General features: G+C 32.5%; 1 protein-coding gene across 4 annotated transcripts; it reads right to left on the bottom strand.

The window, feature by feature from the left end:
* Positions 1-1,268: 1,268 nt before the first annotated feature.
* On the bottom strand, positions 1,269-16,305 carry LOC139842123 (transcription factor bHLH162-like). Of its 4 annotated transcripts, none has more exons than XM_071832298.1 (3): positions 15,925-16,301; positions 14,962-15,309; positions 1,269-1,601 (listed from the first exon to the last, which is right to left on the bottom strand). In XM_071832298.1, exons 1-3 carry the CDS (start codon positions 16,123-16,125, stop codon positions 1,524-1,526), a joined length of 627 nt encoding a protein of 208 aa, XP_071688399.1. In that variant the 5' UTR covers positions 16,126-16,301; the 3' UTR covers positions 1,269-1,523. The 4 variants fall into 4 exon arrangements, with proteins under 4 accessions (XP_071688399.1, XP_071688400.1, XP_071688398.1 ...); XM_071832299.1 differs by lacking the exon at positions 1,269-1,601 and adding an exon at positions 1,867-1,947 and having other exon boundaries at positions 15,925-16,305; XM_071832297.1 differs by lacking the exon at positions 1,269-1,601 and adding an exon at positions 2,293-2,397 and having other exon boundaries at positions 15,925-16,305.
* Between the last annotated feature and the right edge of the window lie 9,847 nt (positions 16,306-26,152).

Genomic DNA, 26,152 nt, shown 5'->3' with positions numbered 1-26,152 from the left:
TTTGTAATCTTTATTAGCAAATATTGATGGGTCAACCCACAAACTGAGATATGGATGCTTTAATACAGTGCTTGTTCTTGCTTAATATATACTCTATGCTTTAGGTAGTCGCTTCATGTGACTTTTGCCTTCAGTATTGGTTTAGTTATATAAGTGTTGATTTTTGCGACTGCTTCAGTTACTTGAGTCGTTCTATTTGTTAGCTGCGATAGAGTTATTGCAAAACTCAGGTGATCCAGATAGAGTTATTGCGAAGTCTCTACCAATTCCAGTATAGGTAAAGACGACTGATAGCCAACCGAGCTTCGAGGTCGCCTACAACCTGAAGGTATGTACCTCTGCTCTTATCCATTTAGCATGTCGATGACTGATATGTGGTTTGTATTTCTTTTTCGTCTTTAAATCTTGGCTCTAACCGTGCCAAACCGACTTTTTCTGCCGCAACACGCGGACCGGAAACTAATTTGTTTTGTCTGCTTCTTAATTTATCAGATTCGAGTGACTGTTGTTTTCACAATATGCAACAAAATGACACGGTTAGCAGCGTGGTGATGATGAAAGCTGACCATGGCGAAGATGGAAATTGATCGTTTTAAGTTATGGTTGTAAAGATTTAACATTAAGTTTTAGAGCATTTGATGTTAAGTCTTTAAACTTTGTACCTTGTTATCGTTTGCAATAACGCTTTAGATTATGGTAACATAATTAGTTATTGTTGATGTTTATTGAAAAGTGTGGTTGAAAAAAATCATTCGTTATAGGTTCTGTTTGCGTGAAAAAGCCCGGAATTTTCTGGGCGGCACTAGAGGCTGCTGTCAAAAGAAATAATTTACTTTTTGTAGCCTACTGCGTCACAATAGAGCGTCACAATAGAGCGTCACAAAGTGTGCAGCATATAAATAAATAATAAATAATTGTTAATACCAATTGTGGCGCTTTTTTGCGCCGCTAAAAGGGCATCTAAGAAATTTTTTTTAATTAATAATTATTTATAAAAAAATCAATTGTGGCGCCTTTTGCGCCACAAATATGCGCCACTAAATGGTTATTAATTTTTTTTCCTTTTAATTTAAAAAATGTGGGTCCCGCAAAAAGCGCCACAAAAAAGCGCCACAAAATATCTAAAGCGGCGAAGATTATGAGGCGCTAAAAAAAGCGCCACAAAAGCGCCGCAAAAGCGCCGCAAAAGATCTAAAGAGGCGCTTTTATGGCCAAAAGTGGCGCTTTTTGAGCGCCACTAAAGGCTATGTTTCCTGTAGTGTTAGAGTTTATATTGAATTTTTAACACGAACGGTTTCCCCTAAACTCGAAACACTAAACTCTAAACTTTAAATCGGGCTAAATTTTGAAAAAAAAACTTCACATAGATGAAAAAAATGATAAAAAAAACCCCTAATTAAAACACTACTCATAATGCATGTTATCGTTTTTCGAACGTTTTTCCGCCAAAATAATAACAATCATCACAAAGTGTCTTTTTTAAATGTTCATATTTCCATCACGAATCTCGTAAATTTTTATCTTTAAACGCCTGGATTGATCAACTCCTGCAATTGCTTACGTACGCCTGTTGTATCTATCCCAATCCTCGTAAATCTTGCCTACAAATAAATAAACAATATATGATACGTATATCATTAGGGATAACATATATTCTTAAATTCATAAATAAATATGCTACATCTTTACTGACATGATTATTACAACTGATCGATAGATAAGACACTAATTCACGTAATAATTTGTTACGCCTTTATTAAGTAGTTAAAACAATGTACTAAGCAGTAATATTGTAATGCTGGGTTTGAAGTTTTGTTAGGCGTTTGAAGATCTTAGTCTGTAACTTTGGTTTTGATTTGTAATTTTTTAGCCACAAACGGATCAATAGGTGCTTACGTGAATTATGTTTACAGCATGCATCTTGTTTGCTTCTATGTATTCAAGTCCCTGTGGCCAATGTTGTAAAAAACTGATTACTCGCCGATTATTAATCATTTTTAAGAGCAATCCATTTCGATTTCCAAAAATCCGTTTAATTAAACGGTCAACTTCAATTGATGGGTCTAAACCGAATTTGATAACAAAAATCGGTCAAAGTAAAACATGGTTAACATTTTAACATGAATTTAAACTATATCTTTATAGTTTTGGAGCAATTAAAGTGATCACTTTTAGACAATTATGTTGAAGTTTATTTTTATATTTATGGTTTTTTCTATATTTACACATATAATTTTTAAAATTTGATGTTTAAATATATACAATACAATCCGATTAATCCCCGATTAATCTCCGAATTATCGATTAATCTTTCCAAAGTCCCGACCGATTAATCTCCGAATAGCGAATTTTGCAACCTTGCTTGTGCCCTTTGGTGTTTAATAAAATCATTGATTTCTAAAAAAATAAATAAATAAAAAACAATGTATTAACCAACTGTTTTTAAGTGTCAACTAAAAATCAGCTAAATATATATTGGTTAATTAACCAAATCCAAGTCCACAACTTTTATTTTTTAGATATATAAATATTAACTTAGCCCGATGTGGATGGTCAATTACACGTATCCTAGTTGGAATAGGAGGCATCTTTTTCTTTTTTGACGTAATTTTTTTAATATTGATTCGGTAGACCACTAAATTTTATCGATACACCACCAATCGTTATAAAAGGCTGTACAGTAAAACATGATAATACATATTCGGTGATCCATGAATTATTTTAGTAGTATACGAATCACCACCCATTTTTTTGACGAACTATCCATACATACTAATGGACATTAGAAACGACATCGTTTTCTTTTTTTTTTTTTTTTTTTTTTTTTAATTTGTGTAACCTTATTTTCCAAGTTCCTTTTTTTTTGGTAATTTTTCATTAAACTTTTAAATTTCTATTTTGGATTTCTAGGTTTCTATATAAACTTTACAAAAGGGTGTTGTTAACATGCATTAATTAATTAAACATGATAGCTATTAGTCACTTTTATTATGACGGTTATCAAAATGTATGATATGTTGAAGAGTGTTAACGACAACCTTAATGGCCGTCGTTAGTATAATTCTTTTACAATTTGGTAACTATATTTTTTCACATGGATACAATTTTTTTATTTGGCAAAAAAATAATGATAACATTAGAACTGATCCGAAGACTAAACAGGCTAACCGTTACAAAAGAATACAACAAACAAGCCCTAATCCAACTGAGCTAACCGAACCAAACGGCTCAATAATATGGTGAAAATACCCGTTTAATCTAATAAACAAAGTAAAACAAGGTTTTAACTAATGGAAACTTGAATAACGGGCTACACTAAGAAAGAAAAATAAACATAGTAGCGGGGTACCCGCCGAAAAATCATTGGAACAGTAGTCCGAAAACAAATACAACCGCCAAGTATAACAACCAGCAACAATCCGGCCAAAGAGTACCCACCGAAAAAATAAACTCACCTCCCAAACGAACCTCCTAAACAATCTTTGGAGGAAGTCGGAAGAGACACCACAAAAATCGACGACCTTCAAACTCACCACAGAACATCAAGGATGTTCGTTGTCTGTGGCTTTGCAATAAAAACCGTCAGAGATGAACTAATAAAAGCAAGACGAAGCAAGCAGTCGCTACCCATAAAAACACCGAGCAAACCAGAAACCCACTCTCCAACCAAACCCATGCACTTAACCCAGAACGCACAAGGCGTTCGCCGCCTGCGTTCGATGAAACATGAAGGAATAAAACCAGAAACATGAAAAACACGCCGAACATAGGAAAAGGTAACGAATCGAGCAGAGGAGAAGAAGAAAAGCAGGGAAAGAAAGCCAACCGAACCTCCGACAAGATGATGGAAACTGGTGGCGGCGTCAAAATGTGTTAGGGTTCCGGAAAGGGGCAGCTGATAAGAGGCAAAGTGTTAGAGTGTTATGAAATTTCTAAAGGTAAAGCAATGAGGTAAAAAAGTAGATATGGGATGGTGATTGTGACGACCCGAAAATTTCCTACCAAATTTAAACTTAATCTTTATATGATTCCGAAACGATAAGCAAAGTCTGTAAATCAAATCTCAAAATTTTTGAACAATTTCATGAAATCATTTGACCTTTCATTATTCCCGACGATTCACGAACAATTGTTTGTAAATAAATATGTATATATACATATAAATGTAAGTATTTATAATAATTTGGAATTATAAAATAAACATTATGATTAAATATGTAAAATAGGATACAAAATAATTAAGTGTAAATTTAAAATGAATCTATATATAAATATATATGATATCTATGAATAATTATTATTATATATATAATTATATAAATAATGAATATTCAATAAAAATATTATATTACATGTAATTTCAAGATAAAGTATAAACGATATATTAATAATATGAGCATTACTTTCAGTATTATTATTAATAACAACATTAATATTTGTATTATTAATAAGAATGTATCTAATATAAACTATATATATATATATATATATATATATATATATATATATATATATATATATATATATATATATATATATATATATATATATATATATATATATATATATAATTTGATATTTATATAAGTGATGATATTATTATTAATACTATTATTATCATTAACAATATTAATATTATTGTAATTAATAAGAATATTGTTATCATTATCATTACTAGAAATCAAAATTATTTAAATTATCATTATTGTTAGTATTAATATTATCATACTATTATCTTTATCAATAATATTATTATTAGTATTTTTAATTATTAATAGTATTAATAAATTTATATTTGTCATTATCAAAAATTAAGAATTTAATATATATATATATATATATATATATATATATATATATATATATATATATATATATATATAGATATATAAGCGATGTATAAATACAAATACATATATAAAAACATATACATAAATAAAAATACAGCCTTATATATATATATATATATATATATATATATATATATATATATATATATAGTGATATTTATATAAAAAAATACGGTATTATACATATATAGGTACAGATAAAAACGTAAACAATTTTCCACCGTTCTCAAACTGTAGGTAATTTGTTTTCTGTCTGAATTCAGTACGATTTGATTCTAAATTATTCACAAGATTACAAATTCTGTTAGAATCCCTTTCTTATTTTATTATTTTTTTCTTTTTTTCTGTGTACTGGATCAATAATTGGTCGACTCCCATAACCTGTATAAAACAACGATTAGCTAATTAATTATAAACCATACAACCTCACACTACCAATTACAAATCAATGAAATCATTAATAATCCCTAACTGATCGAATTAAAATCAGAAAACTGAGGAACACAGCTAGGTTTAATCCATAGTTGATTATGGAATTGAGAAGAAGAAAGAAAAAGGGGGAAGCCTTTGAATACTGTTTATATGAATTCGAATGGGTTTAAATCCAGAAAAATAAACATGGTCGAATGATAGAGGGTGTTGTCGGGTTTCGAGTGGTCGTGGGTTCAAACCCCAGCAGTGGCAAACATATTTTTTTTGGAACTCAAGAGGAGGTTCGTGAATCCGAGGCCAACCTTGCACTTGTTCAATGACGTCATATGTATTTTTACTACGAAATACAGTATTGTGAGTTTCATTACTCCCTTTTTATATATATTTTTGGGACTGAGAATACATGCGCCGATTTTATTAATGTTTTACGAAATAGACACAAGTGATCAAAAACTACATTCTATGGCTGGATTATGAATATTGAATATCACCCCTTTTTTAGCTTGGTAACCTAATGATTTGGAAACGGGTATGGCCCCTAATCGACGCGAATCCTAAAGATAGATCTATGGACCTTGACAAGTCCCATTCGGGGTACGGATGCTTTAGTACTTCGAGATTATTATTATTATACAGACGAGAAGTTCTGTTTGGGGATATTCTATGCATTAAAGTTAAGTCGGTTATCAAGCGTTCACCATATGAATGATTTTTAATTCGCGGGTTACGCGTGTTATTATGTACTCGGGTTACGTGTACAATTGAATATCTGAAATCTTGTGGTCTATTAAAATGATGGAAATGAATGTTTATGATAAACTAATGAACTCACCAACCTTTTGGTTGACACTTTAAAGCATGTTTATTCTCAAATACGAAAGAAATCTTTCGCTGTGCATTTGCTCATTTTAGAGATATTACTTGGAGTTATTCATGACATATTTCAAAATACATTGCATTCGAGTCGTTGAGTTCATCAAGAATATTATTAAGTCATTTATAGTTGAATATGTTATGAAATAGTATGCATGCCGTCAACTTTCAATGTAAAGAAAGTTTGTCTTTTAAAAACGAATGCAATGTTTGTAAAATGTATCATATAGAGGTCAAGTACCTCGCGATGTAACCAAATGTAATGTATTCGTCCAGATGGATTAGGACGAGTCATGAAAGTTGGTATCAGAGCTGGTATAACCGCGTCCATGTGTGGCGGGTTAGTCGTAAAGGAGGTTCTCACAGTGTGAACTGTGGCGAAGTATTGGCTCTTACTCCTTGCGATCCCTTACGAGGGTTGGCAGTAGCCGAGAGGCAGGCCCTAAAATCAGTATCTGAGGTACACTTAGTGGTCTCCGGATAGTTAAGGCACTGGGTGGGATGGTGGTTGTCCCCACTGTATTTACAGTTGGTATCAGAGCGGTGGTCTTAGCGAACCAGGTCTTGCATTAGTGTGTCTAACTAGTAGTTGTTAGGATGCATTAATGAGTCTGGACTTCGACCGTATCTGCATGTCAAAAGTTTTGCTTATCATTTATAGTCGAAAATCATCTGCTTATCATCCTTAGGAAATTACCTACTTATCATTGTTAGTCTAGACACATCTTACTGCATTGATTGCATGAATAGTGTATAGACAAAACTCATATCTTAGCGTATCTGTTACTGTAAACTTTGCCTGACATATTCCGTAAATTTCTCCGTAATCTACGAAATACTTTGTTCTATATATATATATATATATATATATATATATATATATATATATATATATATAATTAGAATACCATCCGATAGCCGGAAATCATTTCCTATCGAAAAATCCTTTACTCAATCGTATGAAATGGAACTCGTCACTAGTGCAAGTTCTTCGGAACCCGACAGCTATTCCGACATAGATGTTCACCTAAGCTCCAGAAGCAGCGTCACCAGAATTAATCAACCAATCAGCTATACCCAATTCATCTTATGGGTTCGTAGTCGACTTAACCGATGGAGACGAGAAGAAGGCGATCCTTTCCACCCACCAATCTGCACTCTTGGCGAAGAATCTGAAGCACTTACCGGCGAACCCGTTCAAAATACCATTTTCACACTCATTTCCAGAGTATCTCTCCACGATTATATTCTATCAAAAATTCTAAACTTTATTCATCCGCTCGTCCGAACCACCGATCATCCCGGTGTAATAGAAGAAGTCAACGAGCTTCGCGCTCGAGTATTGGCTTTGGAGAATATGGTACAAGAATTACAAGCACCAGCAGCATCACCGGCACCAACAGTACCATCAACATCAATACCAGTACCACCAACAACCCAAGTTTCAACATCACATGCCTCAATATATCATTCTGTACCTCGAGTATAATCATCGTTCTACATGACGTCTACATCATTTATCTTCGTTCAACGTGGCGATTATGTAATCTCTAATGTTTTAGAGATTATATATTCTTATTCTAACGGTAAATCAAATGAGTTTAATATCATATTGACTCATTAAATCCATGATTACATCTGAAGAAAATACATATGTATATATGTTTTCATAAAGATTGTAATTAAAAATTCTTCTGTACAAACTGTTAATGGTGAAAATATTTTAACGGGTAGGTAATACCGGAGGAATATTTAGCTTTCATATTAACATGTTATACTGCACATCCTTCAATTCCGATTCAACAGACATTTACTATCCTACTTACAGTCACAGATATACGTATCCGTTCACCGCAGAATAACCATTTTCATTCAATTTCATATTTGGATTTTGACCTATCAGAATCCAACAAGTGGCATAATGAAGAAAACATTGGATAAAAATAAAATTTGTTAGAAACAAACAATTTAACTATGAGAAGAATTTTGATAAGAATCCACGCTAACTGTTCCTAGCTAACTGATTAATTCCATATTACATTTTATTTATCGCAATTTATTTATCGCAATTTAATTATCGCAATTTATTTATCGCAATTTAAATTCTCGCAATTTTATTTATCGTCATTTAATTTCTGTTATTTATTTTACGCACTTTAAATATCGGGACACGTATACGAGGTTTTGACATATCATATCGACGCATCTATATTTATTATTTGGAATAACCATAGACACTCTATATGCAGTAATGCTTGAGTTAGCTATACAGGGTTGAGGTTGATTCTAAATAATATATATACTTTGAGTTGTGATCGAGTCTGAGACATGTATATAACGGGTCACGACACGTAATAATTAATTCGAATATTATATATTAAACTATATATGAATTGTTGAACTACTAATTGTGGACTCCTAACTATGGACTAATGACATTGGACAATTATAATGAATTAAAATATTGATTATAACATATGAAACTAAACATTTCTTCAAGTTTGCCACTTGATTTCATCTTAAACCTCATTTGTATCTTGACGATTACAATTCGCGTTCAAACCTTTCATAATTCTTGAAAACACCACAATTGAGAGGATGAACCAACCGCACTTCATCTGCGGAAGAAAAGATTGATGCATATAGTTATACACCTGAAAACACTCGGAACCTGAGTAAACATTCAAAATGTATCTGTGCTAACTCCTTTGGCATTGTTATTACCGAAAATAACATTGCAATTCCTTTCCAAAGTAGCCAATTTTGTCACAGCTCCAGCAAATCAGCTTCAATTTTTCATTCGAATAAACCTTATTATAAAGATTACCCTTCATCATCGTTACCGGGGAACCGTTTAGATCCCACCACATTAGCAGTAAACTTACCAGCAACTTCATTACTCATAGGCTTAAGTCTCTCCGAAGAACCATTATATTTGTTCGTTAAAACCTATTCATATACTCATCCACATCTTATAACGAGAATTACCGCATCAATTACCGAGAAATAGCAATCAGTATTTTGAAATCTCGCAGTATGTCTACACCCGCAGTTATATGTATACATATAACATTTATCTCTTAGAATTATGATCTTCCATTCTGAAATTCTGAAAAGCACCCAGTCTATGAATGAATACTCCGAATTTTGAAAAAGCTGAATGAAGCAGCAAAAACTATAGGTGACTTTAACAGTCAAAAGTTTGATGATAAAGAAGGATACGTGGAAAAGCTCAAAAGAAAATTTGGTACTGGAAAACGGATTGAGCAAACCATGAAGGAGGCTGTGGACAAATCACAAAGACTAAACCTGCCTTCAAAGAATCCAAATGATTTAGTATTTGTTGAAGTTATTAACGAATAACTTGCTTCTGACTCTAAACTCTTGCGGACAAATCTTCTTCATCATCCTGGATATTGGAAATTCTAAGATATCATTGTATCTTTCATTATAAATATCCTCGATAGTTCTTAAGATAATTTTCATAACTATTCTTATCCGAAATCATTTATCTCTTCGCGATATTAGTGTTACATCGGAAAGGAAACTATTTTAGTTTCTAAAATTCTGAAAAATTTGAATTCAAAAATTTAATGTTATTGAAGTAGTGTTGGGAACTGAAACATGAGTTAGTATAATATAATGACACTTGATCAACGTGATTATATTACAATAAGTCATGCTGAGTTTCTAATGGAACTTGATGATTCACAGACCATAACGTCATCAGGTGCCATGTTACACGACTCTTACATTTTACCTAATCTCCAAACCTATCAAGAACATATTTCTTGATAGTTCTATCTTTTCCCTTGAATTCTGGTAACTTAACCAATCAAGATCGTGCTATCAAAATCTCTCTCTTAGAACGTTATTCATGTTCATTCGAAACTTCATACCTACGAATTTTGAACCATTATTCACTTGACTTAAAGTCGGGAAGAGAAAACAAAAGAATGGAACTCCAAAATATAAAGGAAATGAAGAGGGAGGATTTATAGAGAAATATCCGACAGAGAAATCAAAACAGATTATCGCATTTAATCAAAGAGGATCCTAATTTCCTTAAATTCTGAAGAATCAAATCTTATTACGAAAATTTTCTCTAAATTCCTTGAATTCCGAAAATCAATCGTGACTACGTCACTGGTTAAGGCGAACCTGCATTTACTCATTTCACTCTTTTGTGATAGCTTCACTCGTATTCTTCACATAAATGAGTTGCCTTATCCATATTACTCACTGATGATAAAAAAAAACTCTAATTTCTAGCTCGTATGTGTTATAAAAACATACTTATTGTCAACCATGACCATCCCAATCAAATTTCGGGACAAAATTTTTTTAACGGGTAGGTACTGTGACGACCCAAAAATTTCCGGCCAAATTTAAACTTAATCTTTATCTGATTCTGACATGAGAAGCAAAGTCTGTAAATTGAATCTCAGAATTTTTGAACAATTTCATGAAATCATTTGACCTTTCATTATTCCCGACGATTCACGAACAATTGTTTGTAAATAAATATGTATATATACATATAAATGTAAGTATTTATAATAATTTGGAATTATAAAATAAACATTATGATTAAATATGTAAAATAGGATACAAAATAATTAAGTGTAAATTTAAAATGAATCTATATATAAATATATATGATATCTATGAATAATTATTATTATATATAAAATTTTATAAATAATGAATATTCAATAAAAAATATTATATTACATGTAATTTCAAGATAAAGTATAAACGATATATTAATAATATGTGAGCATTACTTTCAGTATTATTATTAATAACAACATTAATATTTGTATTATTAATAAGAATGCATCTAATATAAACTATAGATATATATATATATACATATATGTATATATGTATATACATATATGTATATATGTATATACATATATGTATATATGTATATACATATATGTATATATGTATATACATATATGTATATATGTATATACATACATGTATATATGTATATATATATATATAAGTGATGATATTATTATTATTACTATTATTATCATTAACAATATTAATATTATTGTAATTAATAAGAATATTGTTATCATTATCATTACTAGAAATCAAATTTATTTAAATTATCATTATTGTTAGTATTAATATTATCATATTATTATCTTTATCAATAATATTATTATTAGTATTATTAATTATTAATAGTATTAATATATTTATATTTGTCATTATTAAAAATTAAGAATTTAATATATATATATATATATATATATATATATATATATATATATATATATATATATATATATACAGATATATATAATCGATATATAAATACAAATACATATATAAAAACATATACATAAATAAAAATACAGCCTATATATTTATATTTATATACATATACATATACATATACATATATACATATATATATATATATATATATATATATATATATATATATATATATATATATATATATATATATATATACATATACATATATATATATACACATATATATATATATATGTATATGTATATGCATATAAATATAAATATATATACAGATAGTGATATTTATATAAAAAATACGGTATTATACATATATAGGTACAGATAAGAACGTAAACAGTTTTCCATCATTCTCAAACTGTAGGTATTTTGTTTTCTGTCTGAATTCAGTACGATTTGATTCCAAATTATTCACAAGATTACAAATTTTGTTAGAATCCCTTTCTTATTTTATTTTTTTCTTTTTTTTTCTGTGTACTGGATCAATAATTGGTCGACTCCCATAACCTGTATAAAACAACGATTAGCTAATTAATTATAAACCATACAACCTCACACTACCAATTACGAATCAATGAAATCATTAGTAAACCCTAACTGGTCGAATTAAAATCAGAAAACTGAGGAACGCAGCTAGGTTTAATCCATAGTTGATTATGGAATTGAGAAGAAGAAAGAAAAATGGGAAAGCCTTTGAATACTGTTTATATGAATTCGAATGGGTTTAAATCTAGAAAAATAAACATGGTTGAATGGTAGAGGGTGTTGTCGGGTTTCGAGTGGTCGTGGGTTCAAACCCCAGCAGTGGCAAACATATTTTTTTTTGGAACTCAAGAGGAGGTTCGTGAATCCGAGGCCAACCTTGCACTTGTTCAATGACGTCATATGTATTTTTACAACGAAATATAGTATTGTGAGTTTCATTACTCCCTTTTTATATATATTTTTGGGACTGAGAATACATGAGCCGATTTTATTAATGTTTTACGAAATAGACACAAGTGATTAAAAACTACATTCTATGGCTGAATTATGAATATTGAATATCACCCCTTTTTTAGCTTGGTAACCTAATGATTAGGAAACGGGTATGGCCCCTAATCGACGCGAATCCTAAAGATAGATCTATGGATCTCGACAAGTCCCATCCGGGGTACGGATGCTTTAGTACTCCGAGATTATTATTATTATACAGACGAGAGGTTCTGTTTGGGGATATTCTATGCATTAAAGTTAAGTCGGTTATCAAGCGTTCACCATATGAATGATTTTTAATTCGTGGGTTACGCGTGTTATTATGTACTCGGGTTACGTGTACAATTGAATATCTGAAATCTTGTGGTCTATTAAAATGATGTAAATGAATGTTTATGATAAACTAATGAACTCACCAACCTTTTGGTTGACACTTTAAAGCATGTTTATTCTCAGGTACGAAAGAAATCTTCCGCTGTGCATTTGCTCATTTTAGAGATATTACTTGTAGTTATTCATGACATATTTTAAAAGACGTTGCATTCGAGTCGTTGAGTTCATCAAGAATATTATTAAGTCATTTATAGTTGAATATGTTATGAAATGGTATGCATGCCGTCAACTTTCAATGTAAAGAAAGTTTGTCTTTTAAAAACGAATGTAATGTTTGTAAAATGTATCATATAGAGGTCAAGTACCTCGCGATGTAACCAAATGTAATGTCGTCGTCCAGATGGATTAGGACGGGTCATGAAAGTGATGGCTCTGAGATATGAAAAGGAAGCAAGGAGGTTGATTTGAATTTTTGGATGAGAAAAGTGGGAGAAATAGTCGAGGGTTATAGAATTTCACAAGATTACGAGTTATATGCTAACAATAAATAATACTCTGTAACTAGTTTGATAAATTTAAAAAATAATACTATACAATAGAATTAGAACGACTTAAGACAATTAATTTGGTACAATTTTAAAAAAGAATAACAATGGAATCGAACATATATGCTAAAGCTATGTTACACCATTTTTATCATTATCATTGTTTGTACAAATTTGTACAAAAATAATATATCGCATATGTAAAATATTGTTTATAACTATAACTATGTTTTTTTATTAAGAGTTGTATTTTATCTATTTATTATATATTATATTACTAATTTTATGAGCCTGTACGTTGCACGAAAATTATAAATTTATGTATTTCGTAAAAGTAAATAACGGTATTGAGCTTATGCGTTGCACGGAAGTAGTAAATTCATGTTTATCGCAAATATAAAAATATCAGGTTTAGAGCCCTTGTGTTACAAGATAATTAATTAGCTGGCATAATATATTTGTAATTATATCGACTGATTAGAGTATTTAAATGGATTTGCATATAAAACATATCGAAAACCTCTAGTTGTATTATTGACGTATTAAAATTAATTTTGAAATTGACTATCTTATAATTGAATAATATTATAATTTATAATTATAATTATCTTTAATTGACATTCTCATACTTAAAACTCGTATTTACACACGTGTCTTCAAATTTGTTATGTCATAAATATTTGTATGATCTTTATGTATGATATGATAAATTAGCATGTTTATATGAATTAAGAGAAATCAATTGAGGTGTAGATAAAAAAAATTCCAATATGGGATGCAGGATATCTTAATATCCAATATGGGAGGTTTCTTTTGATGATGTGAATATTCTTCTATTTGGTATTATGTTCTCACATACAATGACGATGAATGTTTTCAATTTCATCATCCTTTGAAGATATGAGTGTGTTACTCATTGTAAAGAGTACCATCGATTTACTATAATTTTATGTATATATTGAATTAAATGTTAAATGTATAATATAATATTAATTAATTAATAGATGGAAAAAACTGATAAATGTCATGTGGCACAAATAAATGAGGAGATGACACGTAAATATATTTGGACGCGCTTTATATAATGTAATAGAAATAGATATTATTATCATACTAAGATTTACCAAGAATATACTCTTTTTGTTATGCCCCGACCCATTCCAGATTCTTATCTAACATAAAGAACTTCAATATTTAAGTTCTTTTACGTTCTTCTTAACCAATATGTAACTCTAAAACAATAAAACATTTACGTTGTTTATGATATCTAATGATTAACCAACACAAAATAGTATAGTGGTCGAGCTTTTAATATTCTCTCAAGAAGTTTTACATTATTAATTATTAAAAGTCTAATAGCTAGCAATAAATTTTAGAGTGACCATGTAAAAAAACATCAAGAGATAATACAAGCAGGCTGCATACATCTAAGTAAGATACCTATATTTCTCAACTAGCGAGATGTATTGATACTTACCTTTTCCGAGTAACATGAACCACATAAACCTTACGTTGATATTATCTCTTATATATATATATATATATATATATATATATATATATATATATATATATATATATATATATATATATATATATATATATATATATATATATATATGTATAGTAAATTTTATATAGTACTGTATTACCTTAGCATGAAGGGTATAAATGACTTTATCACCAAGAGTGGTGTAACCACCCTTAAACACCTCAGCTCCTCCATCTTCTACTATTCTAATGACTTCAGATAACGAAAAATTTGGTTCTAACTTCGTTGTCAAAAACACCTGCGAACCGCCTTCTATTTCTTTCACGTCTATCGTCGACTGACTTACCACGACTTGGCGGTTTCTAACATCATAACTTGTATCACTTATATTGTCATTGTTCACTAATCTTAATGCTTCTTCCCTCTTCTTCTTCATCACTTCAATTTTACTTCTTAGTTGCTCGATATAAGCGATTGATTGATCATACCGGTCCTCTTGTGTTATTATCTGTTGAAAAAGAAGACAATTAATTATCTACTCTTAACACTTGATTTTCAGGGTTAATTAACTGCAAAAAAATTATTTGTAGCACAAAAATACATGTTTCTTCATGTGTATCATTAATCAACGGTCTTAATAATCCAAGTTTATAGATATGCAGTTTGCCGGACAGATTATTCTCTTAATATTGATTATTTTTTTAATCATTACAAGATGACAGTATTGATTGATGCAAGAGCTTTTAGGTTCGATCCCTAACACTAGCCTTCTTGGGGTATTCAAGTAAATTAAACTGATTCGTACATTACCAAAATAATTCCATACACCACTAAACCTTCTTTAAAAGGTTGTAGCGTACGATATTATAACATGTTTGGTGGTGTACGGATCCTGAAGAAAAGAGTTGGAAGCGGTACGGGATATATAACTGGCCGGTTAGAGTGCGTACGTATGAGTAAAACTAGCTACTTGACACCTTAAGTTACCTACTTACCTTAATAGAAAAAAATCTAACCTCCTACGTTTTTGTTAGGGTGTCGTTTAAATTTGCCTTTTATGTTTGTATTTGTTTATATTGAAAGGAATGAACACGTACAGAAATTTGATCGAATATATACGCACCTTATTAGGCTGATTGAACGAAGAAGGAATGAGAGAATTGAGCTCGTAACAAAGACCTTTCATATGAATTCTTCTGTTCTTTTCGACTATTTTCCGATCGAGTTTTTCAGAGCTTTGGTCGCATTTATTCATTCTTCGATCGAATGTCTTCTCAATCTGGTAACGATGGAGATATCGATATCGGAGCAAGCAACTTATCATCAAATTAAAATCGTAAGATCGAGCTTAATAATTACTGTAATTCTCTAGCTTTTGTACTGTACATAGATATGCCTATAAATAAGCCATAAACTTGCTAATCTTGGCACATGGCCAGGTATATACCCTATATCTAAAACTATATCAAACATCCAACATTTTCAATTAAAATACGCCATGTATTTGTGTCGGGTTGATTTTTTACAAAATGTTAATTGGAGTATTATAAATATATATAATAAATAATAAATAATTAATATAATAAGTGGTTTGTGAGTGTATATTTTTTTAACAGCGATTGGGATCATCTGAGGGGGACTAAACCACCCGTTGCGATCATCTCTCGTTTCGACTATGCCGATACAGCAATGATAACCCCGCCCCCATCGCTGCCCGGGAGGAAACCTTGAAACCGATTTAAGGGCACGACCAAGTAAAACCCCATCCCCTTTACCCCCCAAACGATATGGGAAATGTGTCATGGTTTGATACTTCATGGCAGGGATGAAATTGTGTTTTTAATATGTAGCCAACGGGGGTCGAACTCCTGACCTCCCCTAAAGGAGGTAGACCACCAACTGCTGGACCACATCACAACTTCGGTTTGTGAGTGTATATTAACTGTAGTGAGGACGTGGACATCAGTGGGGTAAAATATGTGTTAGAGACTGAAACCCGTGAGAGTTATATTATTATTAACCACTATATATAGACTACACATGAAACCCTAAACCCACAAACGGGCCGGACTTTACTAATCATTACCCTACTCTAACACTCCCCGCAGTCCGAACGACGAAATCGTGAAAGTTCGGACTGGAAGGAAACACAAATATCAAATAAACAAATAAAACATAATATATTTTTTTTCTCTTGATTTGTTGCGCTGAATAGACCGATATTCGTTGATTTGGTTGCGGATGTCTTAATGACTTCTCCTTTTCCGTAGCGTTTTTTTTTTCTCTTTACGCCGTGGCTTGTGCCTAAGGATCAAGTACCACTTTGGTATGCAATTTCTGTCGACGATAACAATATTCTTCAACGCGCTGCAAACAAGAATTTTGACTATATTCTCTTTTTTTTTCGGGGTTTGGAACCTAGTCAAGCTAGGCGGCTCAGCCCCACGCCGATTATTGTTGATATAGGTTGCTGAAATTAAGTTAAGATAGTAGAAAAAAAAATATATAAAAGCAAAATAAAATAAAGATTACAAGTGGTTGATCAATTTATAGATGGTCCGAGCCACGTTTTGTCGATGGACTTTTTTTTTTTTTTTTTAAATTGAAAATCAACAGTAGATTTGTAGGGAGTGTTTTGTGTGATTCGTTTAGTATCATAGGGTATTTTGTGGTAAAAGGAAAGATAGAAGGCAAACGGTGAATACAAAAATAAAAATACAATAAAAGAAAAGAATGAAGAAACACAAAGAGATATTAATGTGGCTGTGTTTTTTTTTTTTTTCAGTACCCAAATGCGGCTGTCTTCTTCAATATAGAGATGCGGCCACAATTTGATGATATTGTATTTTGGTGTTTTAGGTTTGACGGGACAGTATGTGGAGGTCGATTGGGTTACCGGATCGGATCCTCTCTGATACCATGTTAGAGACTGAAACCCGTGAGAGTTATATTATTATTAACCACTATATATAGACTACACATGAAACCCTAAACCCACAAACGGGCCGGACTTTACTAACCATAACCCTACTCTAACAATATGGACCCAAGGTTCAATTCCTAAGCGTGGTGGAAATGGATGGAGAGACTTCTTGTGATATATATGATGTATATTGAGGTCTTTATGATATATATGGACATCGTTAGTAGATAGCGGTTGCTTGAGGTCTTAAAGAGTGGTGTTTTCTAGTCTTGAGCCTATGCGTGTTGCTTGTATGATATTTGGTCTCTTTCATTTTTCGATGAAAGGGCTTCGTACTATAGTGATCGTTATTTTTGGAAAAAATATATTATTTATTATGTTTTCAACTTATCTATATTTTTGTCTTTTCTTTTTAACGAGAAGTGATACTCTAACACACACATATAAATGCGGAGCTTTATGAGGGGCGGGGTCATCGCCCATGCCCCCTTTAAATTTGAGGAACTAGTGAAATTTCTAGTCCTTTGACTTACAAATTTTTTATATTTTAAATAAATTAAATTGAAGTTCGCATTAATTGCAATTTACTTCATAAGAATGCTAATGTTCAAACCTCACTAGCAAAATATCTTGAGGTGCAAGTGAAAACATTTAGAAACGTTCATTGAACCTAGTTATTCACGTACATCTAAGTAAAATACTTCTCTTTTTTCAGCTAGACTAAACAAGAAAAATCTTATTCATTGAACATATTGATTTCCTTTGTAACGTCACTTACTTGCGACTATCATTGTTTTCGTATAAGGATAAACAAGGTTTACGCTCCGGATATGCTTTCGGAAGATTCTTTAATGCGGGTCGCGTCTACTGTTTCATATGCACCGATGTTACGCCTTTTTAGGGGCTTTACTCGGGGCTTGGAACCATGACCCTAGTAAAGAGTTATTCGCCTGTGCTAATCTGCACGAGAAGCACTCCCTGCTTGTGTGACGCCCCGTACAAAACCATCGTGTACGGATCATCAACAACAGGATCATTACATGGTCAAACACTATATGCTGTTGGAAAACCGATTTGCATTCATAAAAAGATAGCGTTTTACAAGAGATGAATAGGAACATTAACAGGAGTACATGATACTAAGGTCATTACAAAGCTATTGTTTTGAAAATAACATAAGTTGCGAATGCAAAGTAAAAGTTCCATGCTTGAGACATCTCTAAATAATGCAGCGGAAGTCTAACACAGCAAGTCTGTAACAGCAAGTTTATAACACCAAGACATCAAGTCTAACAGAGGAAGCAACAACGTCTAAGCACCTGAGAAATACACGCTTAAAAGTCAACACGAATGTTGGTGAGCTATAGTTTGTTTGTAATCAGTAATGTAATATAGGCCACGAGATTTCAGTGCTTCAAACAAGCGTTTCAAATCAGTAATTCAAATCAGTATGATAAAGTATATGTATAACCGTGGGCACCCGGTAACTAGACTTAACGTTTATAACCCCCTGAAAGTAAACTTGGCGAGTGCGTATGTTCACGAAGTATTAAACACCCGTTAAATGCTAGCGCGACTAGCCCGAGTGGGGATGTCAAACCCTATGGATCCATATCTAAGATTAGCGTTCACCGGTTCAAAAACCAATGACTAAACGTTACCGTGCTAAGGGGAATGTTTATGCAGTTGTATAACCCACACACATATAAAGTTTAAGTACTCGTGCCTAACATGTAAAACGTAAAAAGCGCATATATTCTCAGTCCCAAAAATAGTAAAAGTGGTAAAAAGGGATGCTATAACTCACAGTGATAAAAGCGGTAAAGTCGGTAATGAAAGTACGCAAGTAGTAAGTCGGTCCGAAGTCGTAAACCTAAATCAAATGTTACTAGGTCAGTAGGTTGTCTTTATAAATTCTAATAGTGCATAAAATAAGTTTAAGTGTCATCATCATCATCATTCATCATCATAAAAGCTAAGTAAGTTTGACGAGAATAGAGATCGAAACAATAGGCTGACTTCGGTCAGCTGCTACAACCTCTACGTAAATCGAAAAGATGCATGGTCAGTTGCTATGGCTCCGTATATGAGTCCCCTAACAGCTGACCAATTTTCAGAACCTAACTCGTCTTCGTTTGACCGTGGTGACGGTTTAAGTGCGAGTAGGTCAGAAATTTCAGCACAACGTTAATAGGGTGTAGTGACTATCAGAGGGCCATAAATCCTAAACCGCAACTCGGATTAAGACGAGGCCTAAACGGAAAATCATCTACTCGAACCGAACTAACTGAAAATAAACTTTCCTGTAGCCCAGGTGGTCTGAACAGATACGAAAATCAGTGGACAAGTGCTCCGGTGGGGTTCTTGGTGCTTGATGCTCATCACGGTTCTCATCCTTGATGCTTGTAGCTTCAAGTGTACAACTCGTTGATGGTTTAGCATCACTTTTGACCAAGATTCACCATCAATACACAATATGTTAAAACCAAGTAAGAACACAACTCATTCATGAGTCTTAGATGGATGATGAACAAAGGTTACATCATATCCTTAGTCTTAACACAATTTCAATTCACAATAACAACTAAAGTTACAAACTTTACATTAATTCAACAAGTAATAGCACAATCTAAGTCAAATGAGGTGATGGAACCCTAAGCTAGAGAGCTTGGATCCATTTCACACAAGTTACAAGGTTGCAAAGCTAGAAAGCTTGAACCTTTAAGTGTTCTTGAAGATCTTGAAGCATAAAGCTTGGATCTTTAAGATATATGAAGATAACAAACACAAGTTTGAATATTTTTCACAAAACAACATGATCAAAGCAAAAAGAACTTAGATCTAACAAAAAGATATGAAGATTCAAGCTAGAAAGCTTGCATCTTGATTTCTCTTGAAGATCTTGAAGCATAAAGCTTGGATCTTGAAGATGCATGAAGATTACAAACAAAAGTTTGAATCTTTATCATAAAATAGAAAGATTAAAGTATAAAAGAAGTAGATCTACAAAAGATATGAAGATTCAAGCTAAAACGCTTGAATCTTCCATGTTCTTGAAAGATTCATGCTTGAATCAACAAGATATAAGTAAGATCAAAGCTAAAAGGAACTTTGATCTCCATAAAATGATGATGATGATCATGAATTTGAAAAGAAAAAGAAGAAGGAAAAGAAGACTTACAAGTAATGCTAGAAAGGAAAGAAAGAAAGAAAGAACAAGTGTGTGAAAAACCAAAATGATCAAGTGTGGAAATGAGGGACTAAAGGCTAGTATTTATAGGCATAATTTCACTTGGATTGATGGCATGGCAAGGCCATTTGGCCGAAATTTTGAGGAGGGGAGGGGGAGACACCATGTTGCTTTATGGATCATGGTTGTCTAAAGTGTGTCCTTTTGCTAGAATCTCATGTGACAATTAGATAAACCTTATCCATTATGCTAGTATGACTCATAATTATTTATTTATTTATTATTATGGGTCACTAGTAATAATAGTTGGGCTAATTAATTGGGTCACTAGCTAGAGTAGGGTGGGCTTGAGCCCAACAAGGTAGAAAGTCCAACAAGACTAACTATTGGGCTTTAGCAATTAAATAAATAAAATTAAGCATCCAACGGCCCAAGTAATTATTATTATAAAATAATAATTAATATTTCGCAGTCCAAAAGTTCCGGTTCCGACAAAAGTCAAACGTGCGCGCAGTCCGCGGTTTATTCGTAACGGCAAGTAACACTAACGGTTATAAAGCATCCGGTGGACAAGTTAAGCATTTTACATACAGCAAGGCACGTTTTAAAGTATATATGAATATAAAACACGTATGCCAAGGTTTCAGAGTAATAAAGTAACACAGTACGCACAAATACGCAGTTTCGCAAAAATACAAAGCATAAAAGCTAGTCGGAAAAGTCGGGTCGTTACAGCTTGAGTCGCTCGTGCTCTTGGAGTCTGATGACATAGGGTTTTACTAATTAGGGCTTATACGTTGACTTGGCCCACAACTCCACAAGTCACCTAAACCCCATCCAATCTAAAATTAGGGGGCAAAAACCTACATCAAATAGACACTTCCCTCATCGCATACGACCTCCAATCCTGGTGCCGAATCTCTGCCTTTCTGCGATCATCTCTACGATCGGAACACAACATCAACACTAGTGTTTTTACCTACGAATCCTCTTAGGGTTTTTTCTCTCGTCGTTGATCGATCCTGTTCATCAACCGACATGAAAATCTTTAACTACCCACCTGAGACCATCATCTCGGCCAAGGGTTATCCACGGTTTATGGACCGGAGGTTAATGTCGTTGATGCATAAAAAACTCCCCTTCTATTGCGATCAATGCTGTGTTTTCTACCGAAAAATATATGCTTCATCAAATGATGCTTTCCTTGAGAGACACATAATGTCTCGTACTCCAATAATCGCACATTTGGGTATTGGAGGTTTGCTTTTCTTATTGAACTATTAATTTTATATAGCGGTTCAAGCACAAAATATCTTTCGATCTGCTTATCGCATGCACGCTCGCACAGCTGTCTGTGCGCTCTTTTGCGTTGCTATTTGCGCGTCCTCTTGCCCAGTTTTCGCACACTTTTTGCACGGTTGCTTGCGTCGATCAAACGCACAACTGTCCGTGATTTTTGCGCAGTCTTCGTGCGATTTTATGCACAGTTGTTCGTGCGGTTTTTTGCGCATGGTCATTGGCTCTGGTTTCAGTGAACTTGTCTTTCTGTAGCATAATGAAGAGTTCAATATGATACTTGAAAAAATATCATACCGAACTCGGGGGGACTTGATGATGTAGGGTTTTTCAGTTATGGCTTATGCGTTGACTAGACCTATAAGTCACCTAAACGCTAATTTTCATCTATAAATATGGGGTAAAAAATCTACATCAAGACTCATTTCGTCCACCGCACATGCCTCCATTTCGTGCCTAATCTTTGCTTCCCTTCGATTGTCTCCACGATCGGATCATCTCAACTCGATGGGACTACTATTGAGCTACGACTTTTACCTAAGGATCCTCGTAGGAGGTTTTCCCTTGTCATCGATCGATTCCACTGGTCGGCTGGCGAACAAATCTTTAACCCCCCGTCCGAGATCATCATCTCGACTATGGTTACCCACGATTTACGGACCAAAGGTTAATGATGTTGACGCCTAAAAAACCTCTCTTCTATCGCAACCAAATGTGGTTTTCTACCTAAAAATATATGCTTGATGAGAGAGTTTAAAGTAATTTCACCAAAATCATTTTCAATCATCTTCCTCTTGAGTATTATTCTAAATTTATTTAGACTTGAAGAAAAAGATAGATATTTTAATTATTAATTAATTAACTATATATTTACGGATCCCGGCCCGATGAGTCAGGATTAGAAGATATTCAAAATTATTGAGAGTTGAGTTTCTCTAACTTGTACTATTTTCATGATATCTTTTACGTATAGTAGATTTCAAATGGCCAACGTATGTACAGACGGTCCCATGATAGAACACTTTTAAGTACCGTAGAAAAAATTTAGTTACTAAAGGAATTTTTTTTTCTTTTATTAATGTTGCATGGGATCCATTTTCTTCCCTCTTTATCCACCTTTACAATGAAGATGCCACCAAATATGTCCCGGTGCAAATTACGCCTTTTGTGACGGGCCAGGGCCAGTACGCCACAACGAATGTCACCATTGGGAATAGTACTAGTATCACCATCATGCATATCTAACTTTGATTTTTCTTTTCGTCCTTGTCATTTTTGTCCATCCATTGTAGTAACACGGAATTTCGATAACCAAAACAATTTAATAACGTATGTACTGTTTTGTGCACAACGCTTTTTTTTTTTTTTTTTTTTTTTTTTTTTTTTTTTTTTTGTAATAATATGACTTGAAGACCAGCTTTTACGGAGGCTAAATTATGGCAATATGGCTCTTAATTTATTTGTTGCTCCTATGTGGTCTTAATCGTTACTAGCTCATCAATGGATTTGGCACAGGAAGGATTAGGTTTTCTCAGTTTCACATGCAGGGATGGAACTTTTTAATGTTAAGTGCATTCAAAACAAAATAAATACGCCTCTATGTATCCTTTAAAAAGCAACAACAACAACACACAATCTAGCGATTACAAGGCATATATGAGAGTGTGAGATGTTAACCATCTTTTGTTTGATCTAGAAATAAAAGAGAAGTCTTTTCTCCATCTACGTGTAGAAAAAGATTTCCCCACTCACGAGAAGAAATAAGTCACATCTCTCTAATTTAATGTAGAGATTGCTTCTGGATAGTCTTTAAATGTAACTTGTCTTTTATTCAAATTTGATTGATCACCAATTAATTAACCATCTCATCTATGGTCACATATTAGGTATGTATATAATTAATAATCGAAGATATTATTTATAACATAATTATTTTATTTTATTTGTAACCAATGATAACATATTATTTATAAAATATTTTTTTAACGGAAACTCTAAGGCTGTAATTAAAAATATATGATTAATAATCGTCACTTTAAAGTTGATATATAATGACTATGTGCAATATTATTATGTACATCAACGATAGCTCTCGGGGTCAATTGTCACTCCGCATTAGGAGAACAAGATAAATATGACAAGTTTTTAAATATAAGGAGTTAAAGAGTGTACTTTTATATTACATACAAGGTATTATCTGAATATATGTTAGAATACTACTCCGTACAAAACTCGTCTCTTTCATTTAACTGTCTCTTTCATCCACTGCAACACATCTTCTACTTGAATAAGAGGTTTACATTTTTTGCTTTAACTTCAATAATTAGCTCAAGATTAAATGTGTTTGTTTCATTCTTAATAAAACATGGTTGGGGCCGGCTCCATTCACATGCTCGCTCAATGTTTAACAAGAACTTTATACGCTTTATAAGCCGACTAATCTCATTATAACTACTCGCTTTTGTGGGTAGCTCATATTCAATTCATCGCAGATGAATTGCCTCCGTGGACACAAAGTATACACTTTGTTAGTGGTTAAGTAGCGAAAGGTCTATCCGTGCGTTGATACGGAGCCGTATATTTTTTTTTATTCTTTTTAATGACTATAGGATATATTTGGCAGTATAGTTAAGATGTTATCTACAAAAAAGTGTCGTTACAAAGACTACATATTTTATAGATATTGCTTTGGTTGGTCTGTGTTACTCCTTTTTTCTCTTTGAATATTTGTTTTCACTTTCTTGGAATAGCACCCTTTTGGTTGTGGTTTGGTGGGCTCGATTGTTGTTGTCTAGCTAGCCCGTCTCATGTGTTTGTTTTATTAAGCATATATTCTATTTTTGGGACTGTAATAAATGAATGGTTGTTTTGAGTGGATATCCAAGATATCGAGGAAACGGAAAATAGATTGGCTTACGTGGATAAACGATCCTAGTAGCTATCTTAAAATAATGTAATCTTGTAATTAGTTTCGTGTATTAGTTTTCGTGTTCGGTTTGCTATCTTTGCAAAACAATTTCGGGATAATTGCAAGCCATTATTGCTTGCTCAATCCTTGTAACTTTTGATTTCAATATAATCCTTGCTTTTCAAACAAATTAAAAAAATAAATGAATGGTTGTTTTAGTGAGGTTGTTATGTTATATAAATATTTATAGATGAATTAAATAATGTGTTTGTGCGTGGATTTAAGTGGGATGGGTGTTGTCGGTGTTAATCGTTATGTTGATATCGAAGACTTCATAAAGTATGAATTATGGGATGTTAGTGCAGTTGTTTTGGTTGTTTTCACATGCTTATGGTTGATTATAAAGTCTTCATTAAAGATGCACCTCCCTTTCAGATGGCAAAACCACACGTCCTTTGTAACAGCTCCTAGTTCTTCTCTTGTTAGTTCGTAATACAGAACAACCACTATATTGAGAGTTTCAATAGTAAATTTCAAGCGCTCTTCGTACCAAAGGAAATCTTTACGATGATTAGATACATAACTGCAATCCCAAATATCTTGATAGAGATACGAAACGCCTTCATAATTAAAAAGAAAACATATCTTATACAAAGATATTACTCAGAAGTGAGTCAGAACAAATAAAAAGAAATACGTATAGAAAAGAAACATACTCATCATCTAATAAAACATACACTAAACCATATACTTTCCTCCTTTTACTAACAACGTGAAACAAAACGGCGAGGTTGTCCATTTTATACAGTGTGGTGTACAGATGAAAAAAGAAGATATGTTTAACCCAAACCCTAAACTGTTGATGTTAAAAACTCAATTTAAACCCTAAAATCTAAACCCTAAACCTAAATTTAAAACCTAAATCTAAAACCTAAACCTAATTTGAAGAAATTTCATTTAAAACAGCTTGTTCTACAGTCTTGTTCTACAAAAACTTGCAGAACAAAAAACTTCTCGACTATACCCTAATTTTG

Source organism: Rutidosis leptorrhynchoides, chromosome 4 (genome assembly GCF_046630445.1).
Source record: "Rutidosis leptorrhynchoides isolate AG116_Rl617_1_P2 chromosome 4, CSIRO_AGI_Rlap_v1, whole genome shotgun sequence".
Lineage (NCBI taxonomy): Eukaryota > Viridiplantae > Streptophyta > Magnoliopsida > Asterales > Asteraceae > Rutidosis > Rutidosis leptorrhynchoides.
Note: the sequence above shows the minus strand (reverse complement) of the source record. Positions and strands in the feature narration are given on the sequence as shown.

What these genes read in the sequence shown, in the direction of transcription:
- LOC139842123 (XM_071832297.1), bottom strand. Translation starts at nt 16,125, where the DNA reads ATGATAAGTTGCTTGCTCCGATATCGATATCTCCATCGTTACCAGATT. An exon ending in CGTTCAATCAGCCTAATAAG is followed by an intron (nt 15,310 to 15,924) that starts GTGCGTATATAT and finishes CTTTTTCAACAG; the next exon opens with ATAATAACACAAGAGGACCG. An exon ending in TTTATACCCTTCATGCTAAG is followed by an intron (nt 2,398 to 14,961) that starts GTAATACAGTAC and finishes TTATTTTTTTAG; the next exon opens with AAATCAATGATTTTATTAAA.